This window comes from Magallana gigas, chromosome 5, assembly GCF_963853765.1.
Source record: "Magallana gigas chromosome 5, xbMagGiga1.1, whole genome shotgun sequence".
In the NCBI taxonomy this organism is placed as follows: domain Eukaryota; kingdom Metazoa; phylum Mollusca; class Bivalvia; order Ostreida; family Ostreidae; genus Magallana; species Magallana gigas.
The window spans coordinates 24,859,528-24,887,442 of NC_088857.1; the positions used below are offsets into that span (position 1 = coordinate 24,859,528).

Here is a 27,915-nt window from a genome sequence, read left to right on the forward strand (position 1 = left end):
AAATCCGGGGAGGGGGGTCAAAACAAAGAAAATATAAGCTTACCCATGATATTGGTGAATCAAAAATTTCGTTTTTCATTTTATTTTTTTACAAAATTGAGTTTCTCAACATTAAACATTTCTATCTCTTATACAATACATACATTACTGTTCTAACTGCTTATTATTGTCAATGCATGTTTACAACAGCGATTTAGAGCAAAATCAATACCGAGTAACTAAAACGCTATGTAAAAATTGAACCAATATTGTAAAATCCGTATTATGACGTAGTGCAATACTCGGACTACTTTAAATACACTTTTTACCATGAATGAAACAGGGTTTTAAGGAAATGTTTTTATTGCATTACACAGATATACACACAAAAATACCAATTTTAATCATTTATGTCTTCGTGAACAAATAAGAACTCCACTATCCGACATCTTAGCCCCTGTGGCATGATGTGTGCAAAAAGAAAAAAAAAGAGAATGAGAAAGAAAGAACAAGAGGAAATTTGATAATGAGAGAGAGGGAAGGAAGTTAAAATTAATGAAGTGATGAATAAGAATGTGAAGGTGAGAAGCCAGAATGTGAAAGTTAGGAGGAATCAGATCAGGTATAAATGAGAGATATTGGAAGGCTTGTAAGTTAATTAAAAATAAAATACACTAATAATAAAATTAAAATATAGTTTTTTCATCTTTCTATTAAAAATATTTGGATTGATAGAAATCTGTCTGGACTGTCAAACTTCAGATGGTAGTCAGTCCAAATGACTGACAGCAGAGAAAAGATTTCAAGAACTCTGCTTATTAAAACGAAGTCAAGAAATCAAATAAGATTTTAAAGTTTAGATATTATTTGAAAAAAAGTTATAGTTAATAAACATTAATTGAGGAAGCAGAATGCAGAGATTAACATAAAAGTATTTTTTTTTTTAAAACAAACCAACTCTTATTGGTGATTAATTTTCATGATTAAGATGTAGTATTTCTGGAAAATAAGATTTCAAAGACATTTGAGGACTGACTTCAAAGAGAAGTATACGCGATGACAAAGCTATTACGAACCTCATGAAAATTACTCGCACCTGAATAAAAGTTGGTTTACAGTACATTAACTTTATTAGCTCACCTGAGCTTTTCTGATCACAATTTGTCCGTTGTCTGTCGTTGTCGTCGTCTTTGTAAACTTTTCACATTTTCAACTTCTTCTCAAGAACCACTGAGCAGATTTCAACCAAATTTGGCGCAAAGCACCACTAGGTGAAGGGGATTCAAGTTTGTTCAAATGAAAGGGCCACGTCCTCTTTAAAGGAGAGATAATTGAGAATTATTGAAATTTTTTTGGTATTTTTCAAAAATCTTCTCAAAAACTATTCGGCCAGAAAAACTTAAACTTGTGTGGAAGCATCCTCAGGTAGTGTATAAATCATGGTCCAAGGGGGGGGGGGGGGGGGGGGGTAGGAGGGGCTACGAGAGCAGGATCAAGTTTTACTAAGGAATATATAGAGAAAATCTTTAAAAATCTTCTTCTCAAAAACTATTAGGCCAGAAAAGCTCAAATTAAAATGGAAGCATCCTCAGGTAGTGTAGATTAAAGTTTGTTCAAATCATAGTCTCTGGTGGTATGGTGGGGCCACAATTGGGGAATGGATTTTTACATAGGAATATATAGAGAAAATCTTTAAAAATCTTATTCTCAAAAACTATTCGGCCTGAAAAGCTTAAACTTGTGTGGAGGCATCCTCGGGTAGTGTAGATTCAAGTTTGTTCAAATCATGGTAGGGTGGGGCCACATAGGGGGATCATGTTTTACATAGGAATATATAGAGAAAATCTTTAAAAATCTTCTTCTCAAAAACTATTTGGCCAGAAAAGCTCAAATTAAAGTTGAAGCATCCTCAGGTAGTGTAGATTCAAGTTGTTCAAAGCATAGTCCCTGGTGGTATGGTGGGGCCACAATTGGGGAATGGATTTTTACATAGGAATATATAGAGAAAATCTTTAAAAATCTTCTTCTCAAAAACTATTTGGCCCGAAAAACTCAAATTAAAATGGAAGCATCCTCAGATAGTGTAGATTCAAGTTTATTCAAATCATGGTCCCTGTGGGTAGGGTGGGACCACAATGGGAGGGGGATCAAGTTTTACATAGATATATATATAGAGAAAATCTTTAAAAATCTTCTTCTAAAAAACTATTAGGCCAGAAAAGCTTAAATTAAAATGGAAGCATCCTCAGGTAGTGTTGATTCAAGTTTCTTCAAATCATGGTCCCCGGGGGTATGGTGGGGCCACATAGGGGGATCATGTTTTACATAGGAATATATAGAGAAAATCTTTAAAAATCTTCTTCTGAAAAACTATTCGGCCTGAAAAGCTTAAACTTGTGTGGAGGCATCCTCGGGTAGTGTAGATTCAAGTTTCTTCAAATCATGGTCCCCGCTGGTAGGGAGGGGCCACAAGAGGGGGATCAAGTTTTACATAGGAATATGTAGAGAAAATCTTTAAAAATCTTCTTCTCAAAAACTATCAGGCCAGAAAAGCTCAAATTAAAATGGGAGCATCCTCAGATAGTGTAGATTCAAGTTTGTTCAAATCATGGTCCCCGGGGGTAAGGTTGGGCCACAATGGGGGGATCAAGTTTTACATAAAAATATATAGAGAAAATCTTTTAAAATCTTCTTCTCAAAAACTATTAGGTCAGGAAAGCTCAAATTTGAGTGGAAGCATCCTCAGATTGTGTAGATTCAAGTTTGTTCAAATCATGGTCCCTGGGGGTAGGGTGGGGCCACAATTAGGGGATAAATTTTTATACAGGAATACATAGAGAAAATCTTTTAAAAAATTTCTTTTAAAAACTATTTGGCCAAGAAAGCTCAAATTGGCGTGTAACCATCCTCAGATAATGTAGAATCAAGTTTGTTCAAATTATAGTCGCTGGGGGTAGGGCGGGGCCACAATGGGGGATGAATTTTTATGTCACCTGAATCACTCAGTAAACTCAGTGATATAGTAAAAATGTATTTTCTTCTCTATTCTCACACATCTGTATAAAAAACTGAGTCAACTGACTAATAGTTATGTTTACCAGGAAGTCCTCTACTGAAATTCTAATTTTCATGTCCCCTCAAGGATGGGTTTTGATTCTAGGGTAGGGCCAAAATGGATATATAAATATTAATGCATATTTAACATATAACGTTAAAAAATTATCTTCTTTACTCCACACATCTGAAAGGAAAACTGAATTCATGATTTTGTAGACCAGATCTTTTAGTTTTTCACCAAAATTATAGGTTTCACAGTTCTTTTTGAAATGTGGTCGTCATTACAAATTTATAATATTTATAATTTTTCTACTCCAGTATTAAACCTAATTAATTAGATGCATATATGAGACTCCATGACAAGTTTGTGTATGGGATATATGCTACTCAGGTGACCGTTAAGGCTAATTGGCCTCTTGTTATATTGGGCATGAGCTTGGCATGAACTTGTCTGTGTTTTATTTATTAGTGTAGTAAACCAGGCTGTGATTGGGCATTCACAACTTGTTACAAACTGAAAAGACATGAAGAATCTCATCAAGGAAGGAAAGATTATCAGGTAAAACAATGAATATTGCCCTCAAAACTTTTCAGTGCTAAATAGTCCAAAGTAAAAAGTATCTCTGTTTCCTGTTCCTTGACAAAAAGAGAAAGAAATAGGTTACTGGTTGGTAGGGCAACATTTTTCTTTATTTCAAAACTTGATGAATACAGAACACATCAATTTTAAAAAACAAAAGAAAAGCATATTCATAGTTTTCAATTCAAGTGTGTTAGTAATAGGGCTGTCACGGTTCCAAAATTTGTCGGATCGGGTCGTAAAATTTTCAGTTCAGTTTCGGGTTTTTTGGTTCGGGTGAACTTTGAAATTAAATTCATTTTTTTGTAGGGCCAAAAAAAATTAATGATTTGTTTCTCAGGCACCGCCGCGTCAGTAAAATCATCGCCGCATCAATATTTTTTATCGTTATTTTTCCGGATTTTTCATATCTAACAATTATCGGTTTTCTCTATTATATAATCAATGTAAACAAACGCTCAGAATAAAGGCTTTTCTCTGTTAGGAAAAACATTATTTTATCTGACACATCTACCCAGTGACCAACCTAGGGGGCTACTTGGGCTAAATACAAGTTTATGTAACTATAAGTACTCGCTTTGTGGTCAGTAACTTTGCCAGAATTTCCTCAGAAAGAGAGGTTGAAGTTGCCCTGTATTCTGAGTTCACGATCGTGAAAGTTAACCCCAAATGCAATAAAATGATATCATCTAATTCAAAAGACATTTTTATAGCTTAAGTTTAAATCCTGTTGTGATTAATAACTAACAACTGTCTTATCTTTAGAGGTTATAAATACGGTTGATGCATTCTCATACTGTGCACTGGAAATTATAACCGATATTTATAACTTAAGGTGTTGATATTACAATTAGTTGGTAACTTGTAATTAGTTAATAACTCTGCCAAGTTAGTGCTAAAATAATCATAAAACCGTTTGTCTACAGTTATCTTTAAAATTAAGCAGATCCAACTATATGACGGTTGTAATTGGGTCAAAGGGTTGGACTAATACCTCCAAAATACACTAAAACACATAGAGATTGATTTTATTTGGCATTTAGCCAACACAATTACGAAACATTTCATCTACAAAATGTATGAATACGCCTAATAAATTAGATTTAAAAAATGGATAAGATTTTAAATTTTTTAGGAGTTGTTCCATTTTTAATTGACTTGCTTTTAATCCAGTTCAAATAAAGGTTGAATCTGTGTATACATGTATTATCATAAGCATTATGCCATTGTCAAAGAATGGAAGTCTACGTGAGATCTCAAATTTCTCATTATTTTTCTGTGAGGGAGAACTTCAGAAGAGAAAGCTTCCTAAACTAAGTTTGCTCTAGGTTGGTCCCTGTTAACACAACCACTGAAATTTCTCTGTTATCTTCAGAAATTGAAGCCTCTGCGATATTAAGAAGTCCCCTATTTCAGTTAAGATTTGTGTTATTACTGTGGAGGGGAAAGATGGGCACAAAATGAAGCAGGGGCACAAATCATTTGTCATGTTTGTTTATCTGCAAAAACTCATCCTTTGAAAAAAACCCAGTTTAAACTAAAAAGAACAAATTAAAACAAATATTTAAACTTTTCCAATGTATCAGATCAGCTTGATGAAAATCTGCTAATGAGTACACAAATCATAAAATATGGGTTAACGTCATTGTAAATTTGTCTAAAAAAAAAAAAAAACCAAACAAACCCTGCCTGCCTCATCAATATTTCAAAATTTTGGCCCGAGAAACTAATGATTAATTTTTTTTGGCCTAACTTCAAAAGTTTATTTTTTCTTTATCTTCACTCTTTCGTAACAATCTTTAACTCAATAACCAGTTTCCTGATTAGAAATTCAAATTACATTTGATGATTTTAAATTTAATTAAAAAAAACAACTATATTATCTTTAACTCAATAACCAGTTTTCTGATTAGAAATTCAATTATATTTGATGATTTTAAATTTAATTAAAAAAAAAAACTATATTAATTCATAGAATAATTTCACCACAGATAACTTACTGAACATTTTTAAAGCCTCATGTACTACAAAGGATTATTAGAAAAAAATCGTAAACATCTGTTTTCATTATGAAGTTCCTTTTTTGATAGTTATAAATAAGTTTACCTGTGGTCGATTTTTCAATACGTGTCTTTCGTTTTAAGATATATCTTTATGCTTATTTTAATAAATGGTTACAGGAAGTTTGATAAATCAAATATGTTAACAAAGTAAGTAATATTTATGATTTGAAACAAGTAAAGTCTAATGATATAAACGTGTATTTTCAAGTTGCAGGTAATGCACACCGTGTGTTCTATTTTCTGTAACCACGCAGGTTTCACCACATTATTTTGAATGGATGTGACTTCTGGCTTTCCTTATTATGTCTCCCCTTTCAAAGGGGAGACATATTGTTTTTGTCGACTTTCTTATTCTTATTAGGGTCTTCCGTTTTCCAACGGAAGACCCTTTTGTTTTTCTTCGGTTTCTTTTTATTATTATTATACTTTTTCTTTTTTTTCTGACTCCTTTTTTGCTTCATAACTCAAAAAGTTTTCAACCGATTTCAATGAAACTTCCAGAGATTTTAGCAAGTTATCGTCCCTCGAAGATGTTAAAGTTTTAAAGACAACATCACTTCCGTTTTGGCGTGACGTCATTTTTAAAATTTAAAAAAAGTCATTTTGTCCGGGACTTTTCTCAAAAATGCTTTAAGATATAGGCTTGAAATTTTCAATTGTTATGATTTGGTCAATTTACCTCTGTAATGAAGCTATATAATAAAAATCTGTCACTTGCGGTCGAAACTGGAAGCGAATCAAATTTTTTGAAAAAATGAATTTTTTGATCAAACAAAAAACGTATACGTATTTTGTAGAGCTTTTTAAGCTGAGTCTAATGCTGAAAACCGTTTAAAATTCGGAGGATGCATAACAGAGATATCGGGGTTTAAAAACTGATTTTCTCGGAAATTTTGATGCCGCGTTCTTGGTTTCAAAAATAGTGCAAAATTCACACTGAAAGTAACTTCTACTGTAACAATTCGTACTGATCATAAAACTTTATAAAAAACATAAAATTATATGCATATTGTATAGTTTGTAAAGATAAATACAAAACTTCAATTCGTTTTAAAATCGGATACTGCATTGCGGAGTTATCGGGGTTTAAATATTGATTTTTCCGGAAATGTTGATTCCTCGTTATTGGTTTAAAAAATAGTGCAAAATTCACACTAAAAGTAACTCCTGCTGAAAAGATTTCGTACAGGTCATAAAACCGAACTCCTTTTTTTATAGTTAATCAGAGTGTTTATTGAAACAATTTCGTTAATTCGGTCGATAATTACGTTGTTAGTTTTTATTAGTCTGATTAGTTTTAATCGAAATAATTATCGTACGATTCACCATGTCAACTCGCCATGTTTTGACTGCGAACAACAGCTGATAGCGGTGTGTCAGAAGAATGGCCTGCAAGACGGCGATAGTGGAAATTTCAGCTCAACTAACGTATGACAGATTATAAAGGTATGTTTCAATACAGGATATGTCGTATTGACTTTTTCTTTTCAAAGTGTTTGTGCACTTTTCAATCTAATCCGACATTCCTCTGACTCTAACCTTCGCTTTTGACGTGCGTAACAATATAAAAGCGGGCATTTGAGTCAGAGAAATCTCGGGATATTATCTGTCCAATGTATTTTCACGTGTATGTTTTGCACACTATTCGTTTGAATTTCTATTTATTATTATGTATATGTATGTCTTATTTTGTATTGAACAACACACCACGCACTGTAAAACAGTGCAATTAAAAGGGGTGGGGGTCCAAAGGCACACAAGAGTAGAATGTTGTAATTAGAGTGCATGTTTGCATGATGATAACTTTACCCTAAATATTTGAAAATAGCAGATCTTTACCATATCACCTCCACTTAATTAATGAATTAAAGAACTCAGACAGGCTTGTGCTTAATTAAATAAATATATTTGACATGGTAAATATTCAGTCTAATTAAAATTAGAACTTTTGTCTGGCTCGTCGTTATATATGATTATCGCCTGTGAAAGAGCATGTAAATCAGAGTGCAAGATGAAAAGAACTTTAAGTTCAGATTTTAGGTTAATGTTCCCTGATATCTATAAAACATTCTTCTCAAGATTTGATTATTTCACAGAACATTGTAAATTCTTTGAGATTAGTTTATCTTTTATATATATTGAATTTTATTGATTCATTTTAGGTAAACTTTACATGCAGAACACATCTACATGGTAAACAGTTTTTACAGTAAGACAAATGTATGTAATAATTTTTACTACATGTGCCTCAGATCTCTCTCTCTCTCTCTCTCTCTCTCTCTCTCTCTCTCTCATGCTTTTAATCTTGGCAAAGCATCACAGAGCAACATCATTTTGTGCATATCTCTATCTAGGAAAAGAAATCAACAATGCTTTAAATTTCAAAATGAGCATGTATTATCGTGCAATCCCTCATTTTTTCATTGTGCAACTAAAATTTAGTAAAAATAAAAACGCTAAATTTATTTGCAAAAAAAACCCCAGTAGAATTCATTTAAAAAAAATGGTATAGCAGAAAATTATACTTTGAGGCTGTTTGGATGAAATACTGTAAGTCGTTTTAATTCCACCGTGTTAAATTTTCATGATTTTTACTAAAGTATCAATTGCGATGGTTTTAATTTCACGCTGCTTAAAAATTCAATTGATCAGAATAGAAGCATTTAAATGTCATAATATTTGGTTAAAGTGTTCAAACTTATGCTTCTTAGGAAAATCAAAAACTAGGGGGATGGTATACATGTAAGGGTATTTCTAAGTGATGTGATGCTTTTGTCATGATAATATCATGTATATGTATGTAGTTTTGAATAAGGTTTCTTATTTAGGGAGGTTGAACAACAGTTGACCTCTAAAAGATTAGGTAAAGATGCTTTATTTATGGAGAGCCCTATAAATCTGTGTTAAATAGAAGAAAGTGGAAATGCTGGGTTCACTTAAATTGCCATATTTTTCTTAATCCTTAATGGATTTGGCAAAATGAGGTATACTTTTTCTCAGAATAGCATAATTAGCTTTGTAAGTTTAAGACAAGATGACTTTTCAGAGAATGTTAGTGTAAGTTTCAAGACTACATGGTATTTTCAGATTTCTCATTTAACTGTAATTTTGAGTGGATTTTTACCAAAAGTAGTCTATTTTGGGAAAATGGATGATTTTGTTGGTTATACATTGTACATGTATATGTCATTACATGATTTATTAGCTATGATATACAAGGGAAGTAAATGCCTTTTAAATGTGTAGAATGACCACCACTAGAGTAAATTGGCTTAGAAAGTAGGTATTTCCTATCCTTATGACAATTAAAAGGCTTAAGTTAATTAATGAGATAAGAATTAATACTGCACAGTAAAAGAGTTTTGATCAATTGAATTATTTAAATTATAAATTTGCAGCAATTTTGCTGTCTGATTTCATGAAATAACATTAAGCAACCTGACTTATATAACTTAATTTTTTTAAAACAGCATATTTTTCTTTCAAATAAAATTCACATGTAGACAAATGCAGTTATCAAAGTATACAATATGTCAAAAAACTCAAGTTTTTCCTCCTTCCTATCCAAAAGTGATATTTTAGATATATTTACAGAATTCAAAAAGCCATGGCCCCCCTCTTTCCAATTGTCTCCATTACCATTACATGTTGGATATGTAAATGTACATTTGACCTTGAAATAACATCTGCTATGATAATTACTCTCGAAATGATCAAGAAGCAACAAATGTTTACCCTTTTATTGTATATATGCATCAAAAATGTAGGAAAACATGTAAAATTTGAACATTTATCATGGAATTCTCATCCGTTCCCAGGTACCCGGTTGTGTTTGAATTTCATTTTAATTAAGAGCAGACATCACACTGGTAGGTCTTACTATTTTAGCAAGGTTAAAAGGAGACTAGAAACAAGAATAAATAAAATATTCACTAAATATGATTATAAGCTTACTGTTTCATGAAAACAAGAAATCACATGTATGGCGGCATGTCTTTTTGTGAAAAAAAATGTTACATTACATCCATTTACCAAGAAAATATCAATTTTCAATATCAGTGATGGTTGTTTTTAAATATGTGTGAGAAATGACTTAAGGGAATTGCCACAAATTTCATAATATTAAGGTTAAAGTGTTCAAACTAATGCTTCTTAGGAAAATCAAAAAATAGGGGGAGGGTATACATGTAAGGGTATTTCTAAGTGATGTGATGCTTTTGTCATGATAATATCATGTATATGTATGTAGTTTTGAATAAGGTTTCTTATTTAGGGAGGTTAAAAATAGTTGACCTCTATAAGATGATGTAAAGATGCTTTATTTATGGAGAGCCCTATGAATCTGTGTTAAATAGAGGAAAGTGGAAATGCTGGGTTCACTTAAATTGCCATATTTTTCTTAATCCTTATTGGAATTGGCAAAATGAGGTATACTTTTTCTCAGAATAGCATAAGCTTTGTAAGTTTAAGACAAGATGACTTTTCAGAGAATGTTAGTGTAAGTTAAAGGTAGCAAGGGACAGTTTCGGATAAAGTACCCGTCAATATTTTTGTAAAATTGAGAGTTGCTGTACTTAAAGGCTTATGAGTGTAGCTAAAATTCATGAAATGGTTTTTAATGATTATCATTACTTAGAGGGATGTCTCTTGTTGAAATTAATATTCAATATGTAGGCCCCATATGTTAGGTACATGAGATTCAGAAATAAAATGTGAAACCTGCGGCTAATATGACTGTTGTGTTGACTTTAGACAGTGAACATGCAAGTTACAGACGGGAGGGTAAATAACACGAAAAGTAGGTGGATGGGGCATTATAAACTATACACCGGTAAGTTTCTGACATGTGATGGTGCAACATGCACATGGTACGGAAGGTCAACCCTTTGCAGGGAATTGGCTGGGGGAGGTCTAAAAAGCTGAAAAATCATGAAAAATTAGCAAAATATGGAAGGGTCAAAATCTCATAAAAACCAGTATGTAGAAAATTTTACAGGTTTTGACTAGTAATTTTCTTCAGAAATTGGTGTTTGGCCTTATAAAAAGTGAATTAAAGGTATTTGTGCTGAATGGGAACTGAGGAAATTCTAGTTACAGGGTTCCAAAGACACACGTCCCCAGGCTACAATGAAACGTATCACAAAAACTGTCCTGTGCCATCTAATGTCACGTATCGGGATATGTCATACTAATTACATTTCATGGTCGGTGTATTTTTTTTCAGAAATACTATGCATATGTTAATGTAAACACAGCTATTATTAGTACCGGTACATGTATTAACACAGCTTATTGATTTTTTTAATTTCAGCTATTGGTGGCCACATGGTTTTTACCTGTTGATTCTTTTCAGCTCTTGAGGTTAACCTGTCATCTCTGTCATTTACCAGTAAAAATTAAATCGGATAATTCATGAACAGTTACTGTAATGGAACTTTAAGAAAGCATCATGCCTTGTTGTGGTTTGTGTTTGATAAGAAATTATAACAAACAAAATTATGGCTGTTTAAAGTAATTTACAATTGTTAGCTGTGAAAATTTGTTTTTCAATAAAAGTATGCAATTATGTTTCTTTTATTTTGTTTTTAGCTCACCTGAGCCAAAGGCTCAAGTGAGCTTTTCTGATCACAATTTGTCGTTGTTGTAAACTTTTCATATTTTCATCTTCTTTTCAAGAACCACTGGGCAGATTTCAACCAAATTTGGCACTAAGCACCACCACTAGGTGAAGGGGATTCAAGTTTGTTCAAATGAAGGGCCACGCCCTCTTTAAAGGGGAGATAATTGAGAATTATTGAAAATTTGATGGTATTTTTCAAAAATCTTCTTCTCAAAAACTATTCGGCCTGAAAAGCTTTAACTTGTGTGGAGGCATCCTCAGGTAGTGTAGATTCAAGTTTGTTCAAATCATGTTCCCGGGGGTAGGGAGGGGCCATAAGAGGGGGATCAAGTTTTACATAGGAATATATAGAGAAAATCTTTGAAAATCTTCTTCTCAAAAACTATTAGGCCAGAAAAGCACAAATTAAAGTGGAAGCATCCTCAGGTAGTGTAGATTCAAGTTTGTTAAAATCATAGTCCTAGGTGGTATTTGGGTCACAATGGGGGAATTGATTTTTACATAGGAATATATAGAGAAAATCTTTAAAAATCTTTTTCTCAGAAACTAATAAGCCAGGAAAGCTGAAACTTATGTGGAAGCATCGTCAGGTACTGTAGATACAAAGTTGTGAAAATCATGACCCCGGGGATAGGTTTGGGCCACAGTGGGTGGGGGGGGGGGGGGGGGTGGTCAAAGTTTAACAATCTTTTAACAATTTAAAAATCTTCTTCTCAGAAACTAATCAGCCAGATGATTATTTATAATTGTTAAGACTTTAGCCCCAGGACAGTTCTTTGGCCTCACAAGAAGGTTCAGAGTTTGATGTAGGTTTATATCCCATGTATAAACTATTGTTAAGGATCTTTTTTTGAGAACTGCAATACTCAACATGCGATATAACTATAAAATCAATATAAAATCATCCTTTTAGAAAAGGAACTAATGATTATAAACAAGAATATTTAGGGGGGGAAATGGGTTTTATTTATACAGGATCTACATGTATTAATGTACATTGTCCAGGTAGTTTGCATTGTGACTCCATTAAGCTGATTTTATCATACCTATTGTTCCTCAGGTGAGCGATGTGGCCAATTTGCCTCTTGTTTTAGTTTTTCATTGTTTTTCAATATTAAAAATTAAACATATGTAACCTACGGTAATTTTCATGATGAGTACAAAACTTAAATCCGTTTTTAAATCGGACGATGCATAACAGATATCGGGGTTTAAAAATTGATTTTTCAGAAATTTTGATTCTGCGTTTTTGGTTTCAAACTCGTACCAAAAATTATTCGAAGTTTGTTAAGAACTTTGACACCTTCGGAATTATGTTTTTGTTAAGTCGTTCTTAGAATCGTTAAGGATTTTGTTAATTCGTACATAGTATCATTCGTATTTATTTTTATCTTTTACTTTAAGTTCCTCGTTATTGATTTAAACACTCTGCTTCTTGCAGGAACATCAAGCTTTACTCTTGACATTAACGGAAGACCCACTCGTTGCTTTGCAACGAGCTTTGCTCTAGTTCTTCTTCTTTTTCTTCTTCTTCTTCTTCTTCATCCAAATTTGTCCAGGCCGTAACTTAAATACCCTTTGACAGTAAGAGTTCAAACTTGGAACATAGGTAGATGGTATTGAGAAGGAGTGCACGCCACCAAAAGTTTTGACCTTGACCTATTTTGTTCTTCAAGGTCAAGCTTTTCATAAAAAATATTGTTCGGACCATAACACAAGACTTCTTTAACATACAGGCTTTTAACTTGTATCATAGATAGATGGTATATAACCTAGTTGAACCTTACCAACATTTTTGACCTTGACCTAGAATTTGTATTTCAAGGTCATATTAGAAAAAACTTCATTGTTCAACTTCTGAATATACTTTGACAGAAGGACTTCAAACTTTAAACAAAGAACACTAATAATACACTTACGTGTACTATTGAATAATATTTGACCTTGACCTTGTTTTACTCAAGGTCAAATTAAGAAAAAAATAATAAAATTTTGTCTGGGTCATAACTTTAATACCCTTTGACATTAAGACTTCAAACTTGGAACATAGGTAGATGGTATTGGGAAGGAGTGCACACCACCAAATTTTTTGACCTTGACTTATCTTGCCCTTCAAGGTCAAGCTTTTAATTAAAAATATTGTCTGGACCATAACACAAGACTCCTTTAACATACAGACTTTTAACTTGTATCATAGATATATGGTATGTAACCTAGTTGAACCTTACCAACATTTTTGACCTTGACCTAGACTTTTTATTTCAAGGTCATATTAGAAAAATCTTCATTGTTCAACTCCTGAATATACTTTGACAGAAAGACTTCAAACTTTAAACAAAGAACAATAATAATACACTTAGGTGTACTATTGAAAAATATATTTGACCTTGACCTTGTTTTACTCAAGGTCAAATTATAAGAAAAAAATAAAATTTTGTCTGGATCATAACTTTAATACCCTTTGACATTAAGACTTCAAACTTGGAACATAGGTAGATGGTAAAGAGAAGGAGAGCATCTCACCAAAAGTTTTGATCTTGACCTATTTTGCTTTTAAAGGTCTGGCTTTTCACAAAAAATATTGTCCGGACCATAACACAAGACTCCTTTAACATACAGACTTTTACCTTGTATCATGGATAGCTGGTATATAATCTAGTTGAACCTTACCAAAAATTTTGACCTTGACCTAAAAATTTTATTTTAAGGTCAAATTAGAAAAAAACTTCATTGTTCAACTCCTGAATATACTTTGACAGAAGGACTTCAAACTTTAAACAAAGAACAATAATAATACACTTAGGTGTACTATTGATTTATATATGACCTTGACCATGTTTTACTCAAGGTCAAATTAAGAAAAAGATAATAAAATTTTGTCTGGGTCTGGGTAACATATAGTTGACATTATTCTTTTTCAATTGTTAAATTTGCCCCATATAACAATCCTTGGGGAGAAGGGGAGACATGTGTTTTTTTTTGTAAAAAAACAATACCCACTAGTTCAATCTCATTATTGTGTAATCCAGAAAATTCTTACCCTAAACATTTCTATTAACAAATACTGAAATATGTTCGATTTCCAAATCGTAAGGCACCATCTTTGTTTATTGAACTAGTATATTTTTAGCTCACCGAGCTGAAAGCTCAAGTGAGCTATTCTGATCACATTTTGTCCGTCTGTCTGTCTGTCTGTCTGTCCGTCTGTCCATCTGTCTGTCTGTCTGTAAACTTTTCACATTTTCAACATCTTCTCAAAAACCACTGGGCCAATTTTAACCAAACTTGGCACAAAGCATCCTTAGCCTAAGGGAATTCAAAGTTGTGAAAATAAAGGATCACACCCTTTTGCAAAGGGAGATAATTAGGAATTTATGAAAATTTTCGAGAAATTTTCAAAAATCTTCTTCTCATGAACCATAAGACCAGGAAAGCTGAAACTTATGTGAAAGCATCCTCAGGTAGTGTAGATTTAAATTTGTGAAAATCATGACCCCCGGGGGTAGGGTGGGGCCACAATGGGGGGTCGAATTTTAACATAGGAATATATAGAGTAAATCTTAAATCTTCTTCTGAGAAACTAATCAGCCAGGAAAGCTGAAACTTGTGTGGAAGCATTCTCAGGTAGTGTAGATTCAAAGTTGTGAAAATCATGACCCCCGGGGGTAGGGTGGGGCCACAATGGGGGGTCGAAGTTTAACATAGGAATAAATATAGAGTAAATCTTTAAAAATCTTCTTCTCAGAAACTAATCAGCCAGGAAAGCTGACACTTGTGTGAAAGCATCCTCTGGTAGTGTAGATACAAAGTTGTGAAAATCATGTCCCCCGGGGATAGGGTGGGGCCACAATGGGGGGTCGAACTTTTACATAGGAATATACAGAGTAAATCTTTAAAAATCTTCTTCTCATGAACCATAAGATCAGGAAAGCTGAAACTTGTGTGGAAGCATCCTCAGGTAGTGTAGATACAATGTTGTGAAAATCATGACCCCCGGGGGTAGGATGGGGCCACAATGAGGGGGGGGGGGGTCAAACTTTTACATAGGAATATATAGAGTAAATCTTTAAAAATCTTCTTCTCAGAAACTAATCAGCCAGGAAAGCTGAAACTTGTGTGGAAGCATCTTTAGGTAGTGTAGATGCAAAGTTGTTAAAATTATGTCTCCCGGGGATAGGATGGGGGGTTGAAGTTTAACATAGGAATATATAGAGTTAATCTTTAAAAATCTTCTTCTCAGACACTAATCAGCCAGGAAAGCTGAAACTTGTGTGGAAGCATCCTCAGGTAGTGTAGATACAAAGTTGTGAAAATCATGACCCTTGGGGGTAGGGTGGGGCCACAATGGGGGGTCGAAGTTAAACACATGAATATATAGAGAAAAACTTTAAAAATCTTCTTCTCAGAAACTAATCAGCCAGGAAAGCTGAAACTTGTGTGGAAGCATCCTCAGGTAGTGTAGATTCAAAGTTGTGAAAATCATGACCCCCGGGGGTAGGGTGGGGCCACAATGGGGGGTTGAAATTAAACATAGGAATATATAGAGTAAATCTTTAAAAATCTTCTTCTCAGAAACTAATCAGCCAGATGATTCTTTATAATTGTTAAGACTTTGGCCCCAGGACAATTCGTTGGCTTTACAAGAAGGTTCAGAGTTTGATGTAGGTTTATATCCCATATATAAACTATTGTTAAGGATCTTTTTGAGAACTGCAATACTCAACATATGATATGACTATAAAATCATCCTGTTAGAAAAGGGACTAATGATTATAAACATAAGAATATCCAGGGAAAAAATGGATTTTATTTATACAGGATCTACATGTATTATTGTACATTGTCCAGATAGTTTGTATTAATTTTGACTCCATTAAGCTGATCTTATTATATCTATTGTTTCTCAGGTGAGCAATGTGGCCCATGGGCCTCTTGTTCATTTATATGCAGGTAAATCGCGTGATACTTTTATTTAGGATGAGTGATTAATCATCGGTATACATGGCCAGTTGTATACATGTAATAAATGTATATTAAAAGCAACAAGTCCACTCTAGTAAGCCTTTCAATTTCGACGCCATTTTCCAGTAAAAAAAAAAAAAACACATTATATATCAACTACAAAAAAAGACCAAAAAAAACCCCCCCGTGAATTACATCAGACTTAGTCTAAAAGTACTAGTTCCACATCCCTCCATTCTAAATGCTACTTGTCACTACATGTGATTATTGTATTCCGTTTGGAATTTACAGTATATAGAATAATCATAAGATTTGGATATCTCAACAAACCTTTTTAATTTAGGATTATGCAAATCTGTATATGTTTACACAGGTTATTTATAATGGACCAAACTAGACAATAAAATAATGCACTCAATCTTTTATAAAGAATAACAGAAATTCTAACAGTTACCAAAATTTTCAAATGATTCATGCGGTCATATCCGAATTATATTTAAGATAAAAAAAATATATGTAAATGTACTTAATGTAGCAATAAAAAAGAAAGATACTACGATAAATGCATTCTCTCTCAAATTCCAAAAATACGACTTTTAAAGAAAATACGGGCTTTTACGTAGTTCTTATATACTCATGTGTGCATGTGAAGGTAAAATATTATACAAAATTTCAGCACATCCGCATAGACACTACCCTGGCTATTTACACTCGATTTACACATTTTACTTTTTTCTAAGAAGTTTCTAGGTGTATAAGGGAATGAGTTTTTACATTCACTTAATATATTTAGTATACATTCGTGTCATATTTAAAATTAATAATATGATATAAAAGTTGCTTACAATGTATCTTAAGATAAAACTTAGTGAACTGCGTTACGCTTAGCTGCAATAATGTAGCCCTCTCCTGATTTTTTAGCTCACCGAGACGAAGTCAGGGGGAGCTTATGCTATACCCTCGGCATCGGCGTCGGTGTCCGGACCTGGTTAAAGTTTTTGTTGCAGGTCCTGTATCTAAGCTATTACTTGTCCTATCTTCACCAAACTTGCATGGATGATGCATCTGGACCTACTTATGGACTTGAAAGACTTGGATGCTGAATCTGAGTCCTAAATTTCAGATGCTAAAGGAGGTTAAGGTTGTTGGACCAGGTTAAAGTTTTTGTTGCAGGTGCCCTTTGATAGCAATATCTAAGTTACTGCAGGTTCGTACTTCACCAAACTTGCATGGATGGTGTGTCTTATGTTACTGATGCACCAGACAGACTTGAATGCTGAATCTGAGCTATAGGTTTCGGATGCTGGAGGAGGTTAAGGTTTTTGGAGCAGGTTAAAGTTTTTGTTGCAGGTGCCCTTTGAAAGCAATATCTAAGTTACTGCTGGTCCGTACTTCACCAAACTTGCATGGATGGTGTGTCTTATAATACTGATGCACCAGGCAGGCTTGAGTGCTGAATCTGAGCTATAGGTTACAGATGCTGAAGGAGGTTAAGGTTTTTAGAGCTGGTTAAAGTTTTAGTTGCAGGTGCCCTTTGAAAGCAATATCTAAGTTACTGCTGGTCCGTACTTCACCAAACTTGCATGGATGGTGTGTCTTATAATACTGATGCACCAGGCAGGCTTGAGTGCTGAATCTGAGCTATAGGTTACAGATGCTGAAGGAGGTTAAGGTTTTTAGAGCTGGTTAAAGTTTTAGTTGCAGGTGCCCTCTGATAATTATATCTTAGTTACTACTTGTCCTAACTTCACCAGACTTCCATGGATGGTGCGTCTTATGATACTGATGCACCAGACAGGCTTGAATGCTGAATCTGAGTCATAGGTTTCGGATGCGGGAGGAGGTTAAGGTTTTTAGAGCTGGTTAAAGTTTTTGAAACAGGTGCCCTCTGATGATTATATCTTAGTTATTTCTTGTCCTAACTTCACCAGACTTCCATGGATGGTGCGTCTTATGATACTGATGCACCTGACAGGCTTGAATGCTGAGTCTGAGCCATAGGTTTCAGATGCTTGATATGGTTAAGTTTTTTGGAACAGGTCACATGTTTAATAGGTAATAGTACTATTTCAAACTTGCATAATTGATTAAACTGTAATATGATTGAATCACAGAGGAAGCTTCAGATGCAGAGCTTGATCTCCATTATCAAGGATGCTAAAAAATATATCTTAGTTATTACAGGTCCTAACTTCACCAAACTTGCATGGAGATGTGTCTAATGTATACTGATGCACCTGACAGGCTTGAATGCAATCTGAGCCATAGGTTTCGGATGCTGGATGAGGTTTAGTTTTTTTGGAACAGGTCACATGTTTTATAGATGATAGCTTGCATAGTTGATTTAACTATATTATAAATGAAACGCAGAGGTTGCTTCAGATGCAGAGCTTGATCTCCATTATCAAGGATGCTAAAGAAATCTCCTACCTCACTCAAACCTGCTCGATAGATAGATGTGTTTGTTGATAAATGGTATAACGTGATTCCTATGATATAGTATTGTATGGTATGAAACAATATTGTTTAATATGATACAATATGATATCATATGTAATATTATAAAAAGTTATATGATACGATATGATATTGTATCAATTTTTTTGATATTATATGTTATGATATTGTATCATGATATCATTATGTATAGTATTGTATATTATGATACAATATTGTATAATATTATATTGTATTATTAATTTATTATTTTATCACATGATACTTTTACATAAGATATTGCAAAATAAAATATTGTATCCTATGATACAATATTGTATTTTCTATAATATTGTATCATACGATATTGTATAATATGATAATAGTTTCTGTAATATAGAATTATATCACATGAAATTGTAAAATATGAGACTATGATATTATATAATATCATATCATACGATATTGTATAATATGATATTGGTTTATAATATGATATATTATCACATCACATGAAATTGTATTGTATGATATTGTAAAATATATTATCGTATCGTATGATACAATATTTATAATATATTATTGTATTATATAATATTTTACTTTATCACATACTATTGTATCATTTGATATGATACAATGTTGTATCAAATTATATTGTATCATATGATACAATATCATATTATATATCAAAAATGATACTGTATCATACAATATCATACTATATTATACAATATAATATAATATGTTTCAATGTTATGATGTATTATGTAATATGATATTGTAATATAATACTATATTGTTTTATATATTATGATATCAAATTATTGTGTTATGTGATCAAATACAATAACATATAACACAATTCAATGTCATATCATATGTTACAATATCATATTTCATCATTGTTTATTATGGTATTTTATTGTATTTTATGATATATGTTGTAAATATGATAGGATGCAATATTTAATTTTATATTATTGTATTGATTAACATATGAACATATGATTATCATACAATTTTTTAATAGATGATATACGATATTGTGTCAAAACAGAATCCATGAATATCCAAGATCATAAAGTACGATTTTCATTTAATATGATATAGGTGGTCTCATATAGGTGAAGTCTCATAAGGGTGATGTCTCGTCTCGGTGAGCTTTGTAATCTGTGATTACCTATGTTTTTTTTTTTGTTGGGAGAGGGCTACAACTCCATAGGATCTCCGTAATGGTGCAAGTGCAACAATTTCGTCTCAAATCGTATATAAATGACAATAACATTTGCATTTCTTACATGAACTCAAACGTTGTAGATGTCTATGGCATAAATTAATCCAAAAATATCAAGTACAGTCCATATAAATCGGTTAGTTTTTGTGTATGTCAAAAACGAAAGTTGAATTTGTCTGCCATATTTACTGACCTTGACCGGTTTTATTTTGGGACAGCCAGTGAGAATTCAGGAGCAGATCTTGAACTGAATTTAAAGGCGCTTTCCATTAATGTTGCCTCGCCGGCGTCGTTATCGGGAAATGGTTACGTTAATGGAACGGTTGGCAACGTCACAATGATCCAACGATGATGATTGCAGCTTAAAATTTGATCCAAAAATTTTTGGCTATTTGCAGTTTTAATGTATTTAAATGTAGGAAGACAAATTGAAGTTTTAGAAATACTGGTTTTGTAGAATATGATAACCTCAATGCATATTGTTCTCAATCGGCAACTGTATATTGCGTTGCTACAAACGCTCGCCAACGACGCGCGTTCCAGCAATTGGCAACGAAGGCAACACCGGCAAATCCGACGATGCCGGTAAAACGGAAAGCACCCTAGGAATTCCCCTATTTTAAACATTATTAACTGAGATATAAAAAATCGGAGAGGGCTACATTATTGCAGCTATGTTATGCTAGGAAAGTTTTGTGAAACAGCTATGACAAATCTTAGGAACTTCCTAAGTTATAACTTAGGCATATCTTAAGTTCTGTCTTAGGAAACATCTTAGGAAATCTTTATGAAATGGGCCCCAGAACCGAAACCGAACCATACAAATTGTTCCACGGTTCTCGGTTATTTCTGGTACCCGTGACAGCCCTAATTAGTAAAGATTAATTTTTTTGGGAGTTGATTTTAATAAACTCTCCTATGCAGTTACCCTGGCAAACTGAATCTATAACAGTGTTTGGACCTAAGCACAAATCATCACTGCTGACAAGACTTAGTACTTGAAAATAAAAAATAAATTTAGTGTAATGTTTTCAGAAGCATTGTTTCTGAAGGAAATTTATTTATAAATACCTTAAAAATAGTAAAATTTTAAATGGTACGAAAATTTTAGATATTTTTCATAAATATCGTATGTATTCCTACGCCAGAGAGCAATTACAGCGGTAGTGTTTGGAATCAAAGACAGACAATCCAATCTAAGGATAGAACCAGTACTGACATAGACTAGACTTTATTTTCATTTGTTTGTTGAAAATTGCCTTGATACTCTTTTCAAGAAAGATTTTGATTACTGATATATAATGCATCTTAGAGTTTGAAGGCTTTAATTCTGTCTTTGAATATTACACAAAGTGTTTCATGTGAAGTTTTCCGTTTATAGCTCAGAGTTCTTGTCTGAAAAGCCTGAGAATTCAAATTACAGGGCTCACACTGGCTCAAAATGTTGTGTTGCAACCTTTCGCATAATAAATCATTTTTAACCGGGTTTTCCAACGTAAAAATCCGGTTATTAAAATGGTGAAAATGGCGGGCGGGTGGGTGGGCGGGCGGCTGCCAAAAGGGTACCCTCATTGTACGGATAACTCCTCCTACAGTTTTCAAGATAGGAAGTTGTTCTTTTGCAGATCAATTGTACATATATCAGAGGTGTGCATATTGCTAGGATTTTGATTTCCGATAATTTATCGAAAAAATACCAGCTTTTAAACTTAGTCATTTTTTGGCAAAATATTGCATATAGGGTACCCTCATTGTACGGATAACTCCTCCTACAGTTCTCAAGATAGGAAGTTGTTCTTTTGCAGATCAATTGTACATATATCAGAGGTGTGCTTATTGCTAGGATTTTGATTTCCGATAATTAATCGAAAAAATACCAGCTTTTGAACTTAGTCAATTTTTGGCAAAATATTGCATATAGGGTACCCTCATTGTACGGATAACTCCTCCTTCAGTTTTCAAGATAGGAAGTTGTTCTTTTGCAGATCAATTGTACATATATCAGAGGTGTGCATATTGCTAGGATTTTGATATCTGATAATTTATCGAAAAAATACCAGCTTTTGAACTTAGTCATTTTTTGGCAAAATATTGCATATAGGGTACCCTCATTGTACGGATAACTCCTCCTACAGTTCTCAAGATAGGAAGTTGTTCTTTTGCAGATTAATTGTACATATATCAGAGATGTGCATATTGCTAGGATTTTGATTTCCGATAATTTATCGAAAAATACCAGCTTTTGAACTTAGTCATTTTTTGGCAAAATATTGCATATTGGGTACCCTCATTGTACGGATAACTCCTCCTACAGTTCTCAAGATAGGAAGTTGTTCTTTTGCAGATCAATTGTACATATATCAGAGGTGTGCATATTGCTAGGATTTTGATTTCCGATAATTTATGAAAAAAATACTAGCTTTTGAACTTAGTCATTTTTTGGCAAAATGTTGCATATACATGTAGGGTACTCCATTTCACTGGATAAGGGTTGACATGGATTATGGATACAATTTACATAAAAGAAAACCCGGTTTGCTGTCACATTGACAGCTTTTCACTTGTTTTCTATCATAGTGTTTATCACCATACTAGAATACTAGTTTTTGATATATACATGTACATATTATATGCATGCCTAAACTATAATTTTATTATTAAATTATTATAAATATTTATAGAAATGTAATTAATTATGGATCTATATGATTGTGAATATTCACATCTTGTGACAAGTATAAAGCTTTTTAGATCTTATAAGAAAATTAATTTTATACAGATTTTATCTTTCAATTTGTTTTCCTATAATTAAATTTATATTTAAAAAAAATAGAGCAAGAGAAGAGGTCAAATTTGCGGTATTGTAATATTTTTCAATCCAAAAACATGAATGCTATTGCATCTACTTGTCTTGTTGATTGGCGTATGAAAATCATATCTAAGTACTAGATATATGTAGTTTGTGTTGATTTCGGGAACAAAGGAAATTCCGACTGAAGATGGCGAAAGGTATTAAATGTAAAGATTGTGATTTACAGTCAAGATTATCTTTCCAAATCATACTTCTTTTGTTTCAAATAATTAGTGATTGAACTGTGACATTTTAGCTAAATTTAAATGTAAAAATTCCAAGTTTGCTACATAATTCTATTCATAGACTACCCTTACGATGTCAGAATTTTCAGTATAACAATTCAAATTAAGTTATTTTGATCAACCATGTATCATATCTTAAACCAGTTACACGTACTTATTCAAAATGATTATTTTATTTTATGCAGTTTTATGCTGTCTGTATCCACATTCATTATGAAATGACAATCACATTGTAAGCTCAGTTGATGAAAGCATTTGATATGTCCGTGGTTAATTACAAATCCATTCAGCTGTAATAATGTGTAAAAATCACCTATCATTTTTTAAAGACTAATAGAATCATTCATTGATACGAGTGTGGGATAGTGAAATTCCACCGAGGAGACAAGATTCACTGTCTAGGACGAGGCTTTCACTATCCCACACGAGTTTATAATGAATGATTATTTTTCTCGCATTATATTAGCTTAAAAAATGATGTTTGACAACTTTCTCTTATGACGTTCAAAGATTACTTTCGGTTTATCCCTCCTTGTGCTTCAAATAGTGCAAGTTAAATGAAAGCATACGACAGTTTTTTTCAATTAAAATATGAAAAATTGTAATTAATTATGCAACACAATTACTTAATGGATAATATCAATGCACTATTTTGCATTTCCCTACAGCAGACAACGTTTGTTTACGTTTTAAAACGGCGTAGTAATACACAGTGTAAGACAGAAAAATCTCACACTGCTGTCTCACACCAGACAAACCGATCTCACACCGGTGATAATGCGAGAAAGTTGTGTATACCCCGCTTACAGATGGCTTCCACTGTTTACCTGTGTCATTGTCTTAAGTCAGTCAAGCGTAAAGTCCAGCTACAGACTGTTGCTTGGAAGAGATTATGCAATCAAAACAGAAGGCTAGTGATTTTCAATGAAATCTGGGTGTCGCATTTGAGAAAAAACTGTCGCATTTAATTCTGAAAAATCGCAAAAAGCAACAAATGCAATGGGCAGCGTTAGCCCTGAATTAGATAAAAATGTGCTTAATTATTCAAATAGAGCTAAGAAACTACTTGCCATGAAAACAGGCTTGTTGTCCCTGGACATGCCATGTTACATACACGTAATCAACATTTATCATGCATATCAACAGAGCTAGCCAAATTTTCTTTGCTAGCAGACTCATCTGTTGAAGCATAAAATATCATTAATCAATCTTAATTTTTTTGGAAAATAACTGCTGCAAAATAGAAAACTTCTTATAGATTCGGATTGAAAAATGTAATTTCAGGCCGAATAATGTTTACCAGTAGTACAGGGGGTTCTGCTTAATCTTATAGTCAATTTGTTAGAGAAAAATTATAAGATTAATCGATTATTATATTAACTTATTTAGCATTTTTGTGGTCTTTGATTTTGGAATAAAATATAACTTGATATATATAATCTTTAAATCATGACATAATTATGAAAATACATAATCTGTATGTCAATAGTTTGAAATGAAATTATTTACCTTGTATTAGCAATGAAATAGCATTATAGTCTATATTTTGTTTGTAGATGCTCAAAAGAAAATGTTTCTCATTACGATGATTTCAAAGTGGCCGCCATTTTGACAGGAAGTAATAAGAGGAAATGGCTAATTTCTATAAAGCCCCTGTTTTTTACCTGGAAAATTTACTTGAATTCTTTTTTTCTGTTATAGGAAATGCTTTAAATACTTACTTATGCATAATGATATTTTTAAGGCGTCGAGCTAATGCTCGGCAGCCTTCTAGCGATCGTCTGGATTGGCAATCGTCCATAAATTCATGCTCTGCACCGCCTTTTAAATGCGCATAAGAAATAGGTTCCTTAAAGTATTAAACGTATTCCATTTATTCAACTAAATTGTGTACAAAAAACCCAACTTTGCCTCCCTGGTGATTGACAACTTATTGCATAAGGATAAAGAATCTGGGGGAATAAGCCGAGGCAAATGCCCACGTAGGTCCATAGAAAAAAAACAAAATTATTTTTCTTACAAATTTCACTTTAGTAGTTACATTTATCAAATATAGGTAATCATATACATTCAGTATTGCCAAAACACACAAAAAGTAACTTCACATTTAATTGATATTTAGACAACAAAATAGTTATATGCTTATTTAGCAACAAAATAGTAAAGAAATTGGATATTCAAACTATATTTTTCCATAGAGTGGGTCATCGTACCACTTTTTAAAATACAAATATTGATAGCACATGTAAACGTTTATCTTTTTCGACTTTCGAAAAAATGGTACGAAAACCTACTCTATGGTTAAAAGTAAGTTTTCTTCTTTTAATTTTTAAGATCGGTCTTAAAATAGCTAAGTCCAGTTGTTCGCGTAATACCGATAACAATACAATACACTACTTTGTAGCTTTTAAATAAGCGAATCGGTGGTGTAGTGGTAAGCGGGGAGTCTTTGAACAAATGTAATTATGTGAAAGCGGGTGTTCGAATCATACGCGTGATCGATGTTTTTTTATTCGGGGGGAAGGGGGAGGGGATATGTTTTGTTTACATCGTTAAATTTCGAACGTTTTTTTCCTTTTTACTTAATAATAAAAAATTGCTAATAATAATTAAAATTGAAATTATTTGATATTCGTTTTCTACTACTTTTTGTTAAGTATGAAATGTATGCTATTCTCTTTGAGACTGCAAGATTTCACATTGTAAACAGACATGGGCCGACCTTCACGATACGGTTGTTGTGTATGCAAGAAACAATTAAAAGGCAAGACAAAACGTTACATCCCTCAATCCTTGAAAGCCTTGTTAACACAACAGGGACATACACTGGACAAAAGCAGTCAAATATGCACGAAATGCAGAATACAAGCCAAATCAAAGGTACAGTGTGCGCCTAAAGGAAATTCAACAACTAACTCGCCATGTATTTCACTTCCCATTGTATCGGCAGGAAAGTCACATAACAAATGCGTGTTTTGTTGCGAAAGAAATAACATAGTAGTTGTACCAAAAGAGGCACGAATGGATGCATTCATTCACTTTCAATTGCTTGTACCAGTTGGGTGCAAATGTTTTCGCAAGCATTTACTTGGAAAACGGCTTAATACTGATCATTTACATGTTGACTTTAATAAATATAAGAAACACAATTCTGCACTGTCATCTAAAGAAATACAAGTTTTACTCGAACACGTTCGCTTAAGAGCAATGGGTTCTTGTAACACTTACAACCTAAGTTTTGATAAACTTATCAAAGATGAAGATTACAATTCTTTACTGGGAATCTCCAAAGTCAATTTCAACGATCTAGTTTTACATGTAACGTCAATGAGAAATACACAAAATCGAACAGTAAGAAACGCTGTTGATATTCTTCTTTTCAAGTTGAAGTCCGGTTTATCGAATGGGTTGCTGGCTACTCTTTGTGGATTTCGATGTAGGCGACAAGTAGCCGAAATCGTTGAAAGTGCTCGAAAAGCGATTATGAAAGATTTTGTTCCACACAACCTTGGTTTTGACCATATTACTAGACAAAATGTCATAGATAATCATACGACAGATGTATCAAAACAGCTGTTTTCAGATCCCATATCAGACACTGTCATATTAGTTCTAGACGGTGCATATATATACATACAAAAAAGTTCAATGTATAAATTCCAAAGACTTTCTTATTCTATGCACAAAGGACGGCCTATGGTGAAACCATTTTTGGTGACAACAACAACCGGATACATTTTAGAAGTTTTTGGGCCTTACTTAGCAAATGGTAGAAACAATGACGCTTCTATAATAAAAAATGTAATGGAGACAAATAGATGCAATATTTTGAATTTTCTCAATGAAAACGATGTTCTGGTAATTGATAGAGGTTTTCGTGACTCCATTGATTTTTGTCCCCCGCCGCGGAGCGGGGACATAGAAATGCCGGGCGTCCGTCCGTGCATCCGTGTGTCCGTCCGTCACACTTTTTTGTAAGCGCTCTCATGCCTACAAATTTTGATGGATTTTCATTAAATTTATACCAAATGTTTATACCACTATTACCTTGGTCAAGTTCGAAAATCAGCATTGGTCGATACTTTTTGTTGGAGTTATGGGACTTTGACCACAATAATAACTCCGTTTTATCCAAAAATTGACCTTGTAAGCGCTCTCATGCCTACAAATTTTGACGGATTTACATGAAATTTATACCAAATGTTTATACCACTAATACCTTGGTCAAGTTCCTAAATCAGCCTTGGTCGATACTAGTATACTGCTTGACCGGCGGGGGACCCAGGAATTCTATTCTTGTCTAAATGAATGCGGGTTCAAAACACAAATGCCAGTCTTTTTACCAAAGTCCTGCAAACAACATTCTACATCCGATGCAAATTCATCACGATTGGTTACTAAAATCCGATGGGTAGTGGAGGCAGCAAACGGTCGACTTAAAAAATGGCGATTTTTGGACAATGTGGTGTGTAATTCGCACATTCCTTCCATAGTTGACTATGTTAGAATCATATTTTCTTTGATCAATAAATACAGACCACCCTTAAAATAAGATGATCCAAACGATCTTGGTAATGGTTTCCAAATGTTAATGATGGCAAAGAAAAATGAAAATGTCTTGAAAAATCTCTTTGATACGGAACCACATTACAAATATCGTGCTAACTCTAAATCCTGGAAGAGAATCGATGCACATGATGCTGCAGTTAATTTTCCCACTCTGTCGGAAGAAGATGTTAGACAATTAACTTTTGGAACCTATCAAATTCGCCAGGCAAACTCTTACATTAGAGAACATGTCGATGAGACTCGTCAGTACGCTATTGATGTGTCACAAATGGAATCCGACCTGATTCACTGTAGGCTTCAATCTAGACACTCGAGC

At 33.3% G+C, this 27,915-nt stretch overlaps 1 protein-coding gene and 1 long non-coding RNA gene across 4 annotated transcripts in view; both read left to right on the forward strand.

Moving 5' to 3' along the window:
- Positions 1-27,915, forward strand: part of LOC105345430 (zinc finger protein ZXDC) — an 89,037-nt gene that overhangs the window by 9,663 nt on the left and 51,459 nt on the right. For all 3 annotated transcript variants that reach the window (XR_010714036.1, XM_034457684.2, XM_034457687.2), the window contains exon 4: positions 3,506-3,595. Coding sequence is in view for 2 of the 3 variants with exons in the window: in XM_034457684.2 (XP_034313575.2) it covers positions 3,506-3,595 (90 nt within the window). In the remaining variant the exon portion in view is untranslated. The remainder of the gene's footprint in view (positions 1-3,505; positions 3,596-27,915) is intronic.
- Positions 3,602-11,246, forward strand: LOC136275465 (uncharacterized). Its single transcript, XR_010714039.1, has 2 exons — positions 3,602-7,125; positions 10,991-11,246. It is a non-coding gene; the product is annotated as an uncharacterized lncRNA (long non-coding RNA).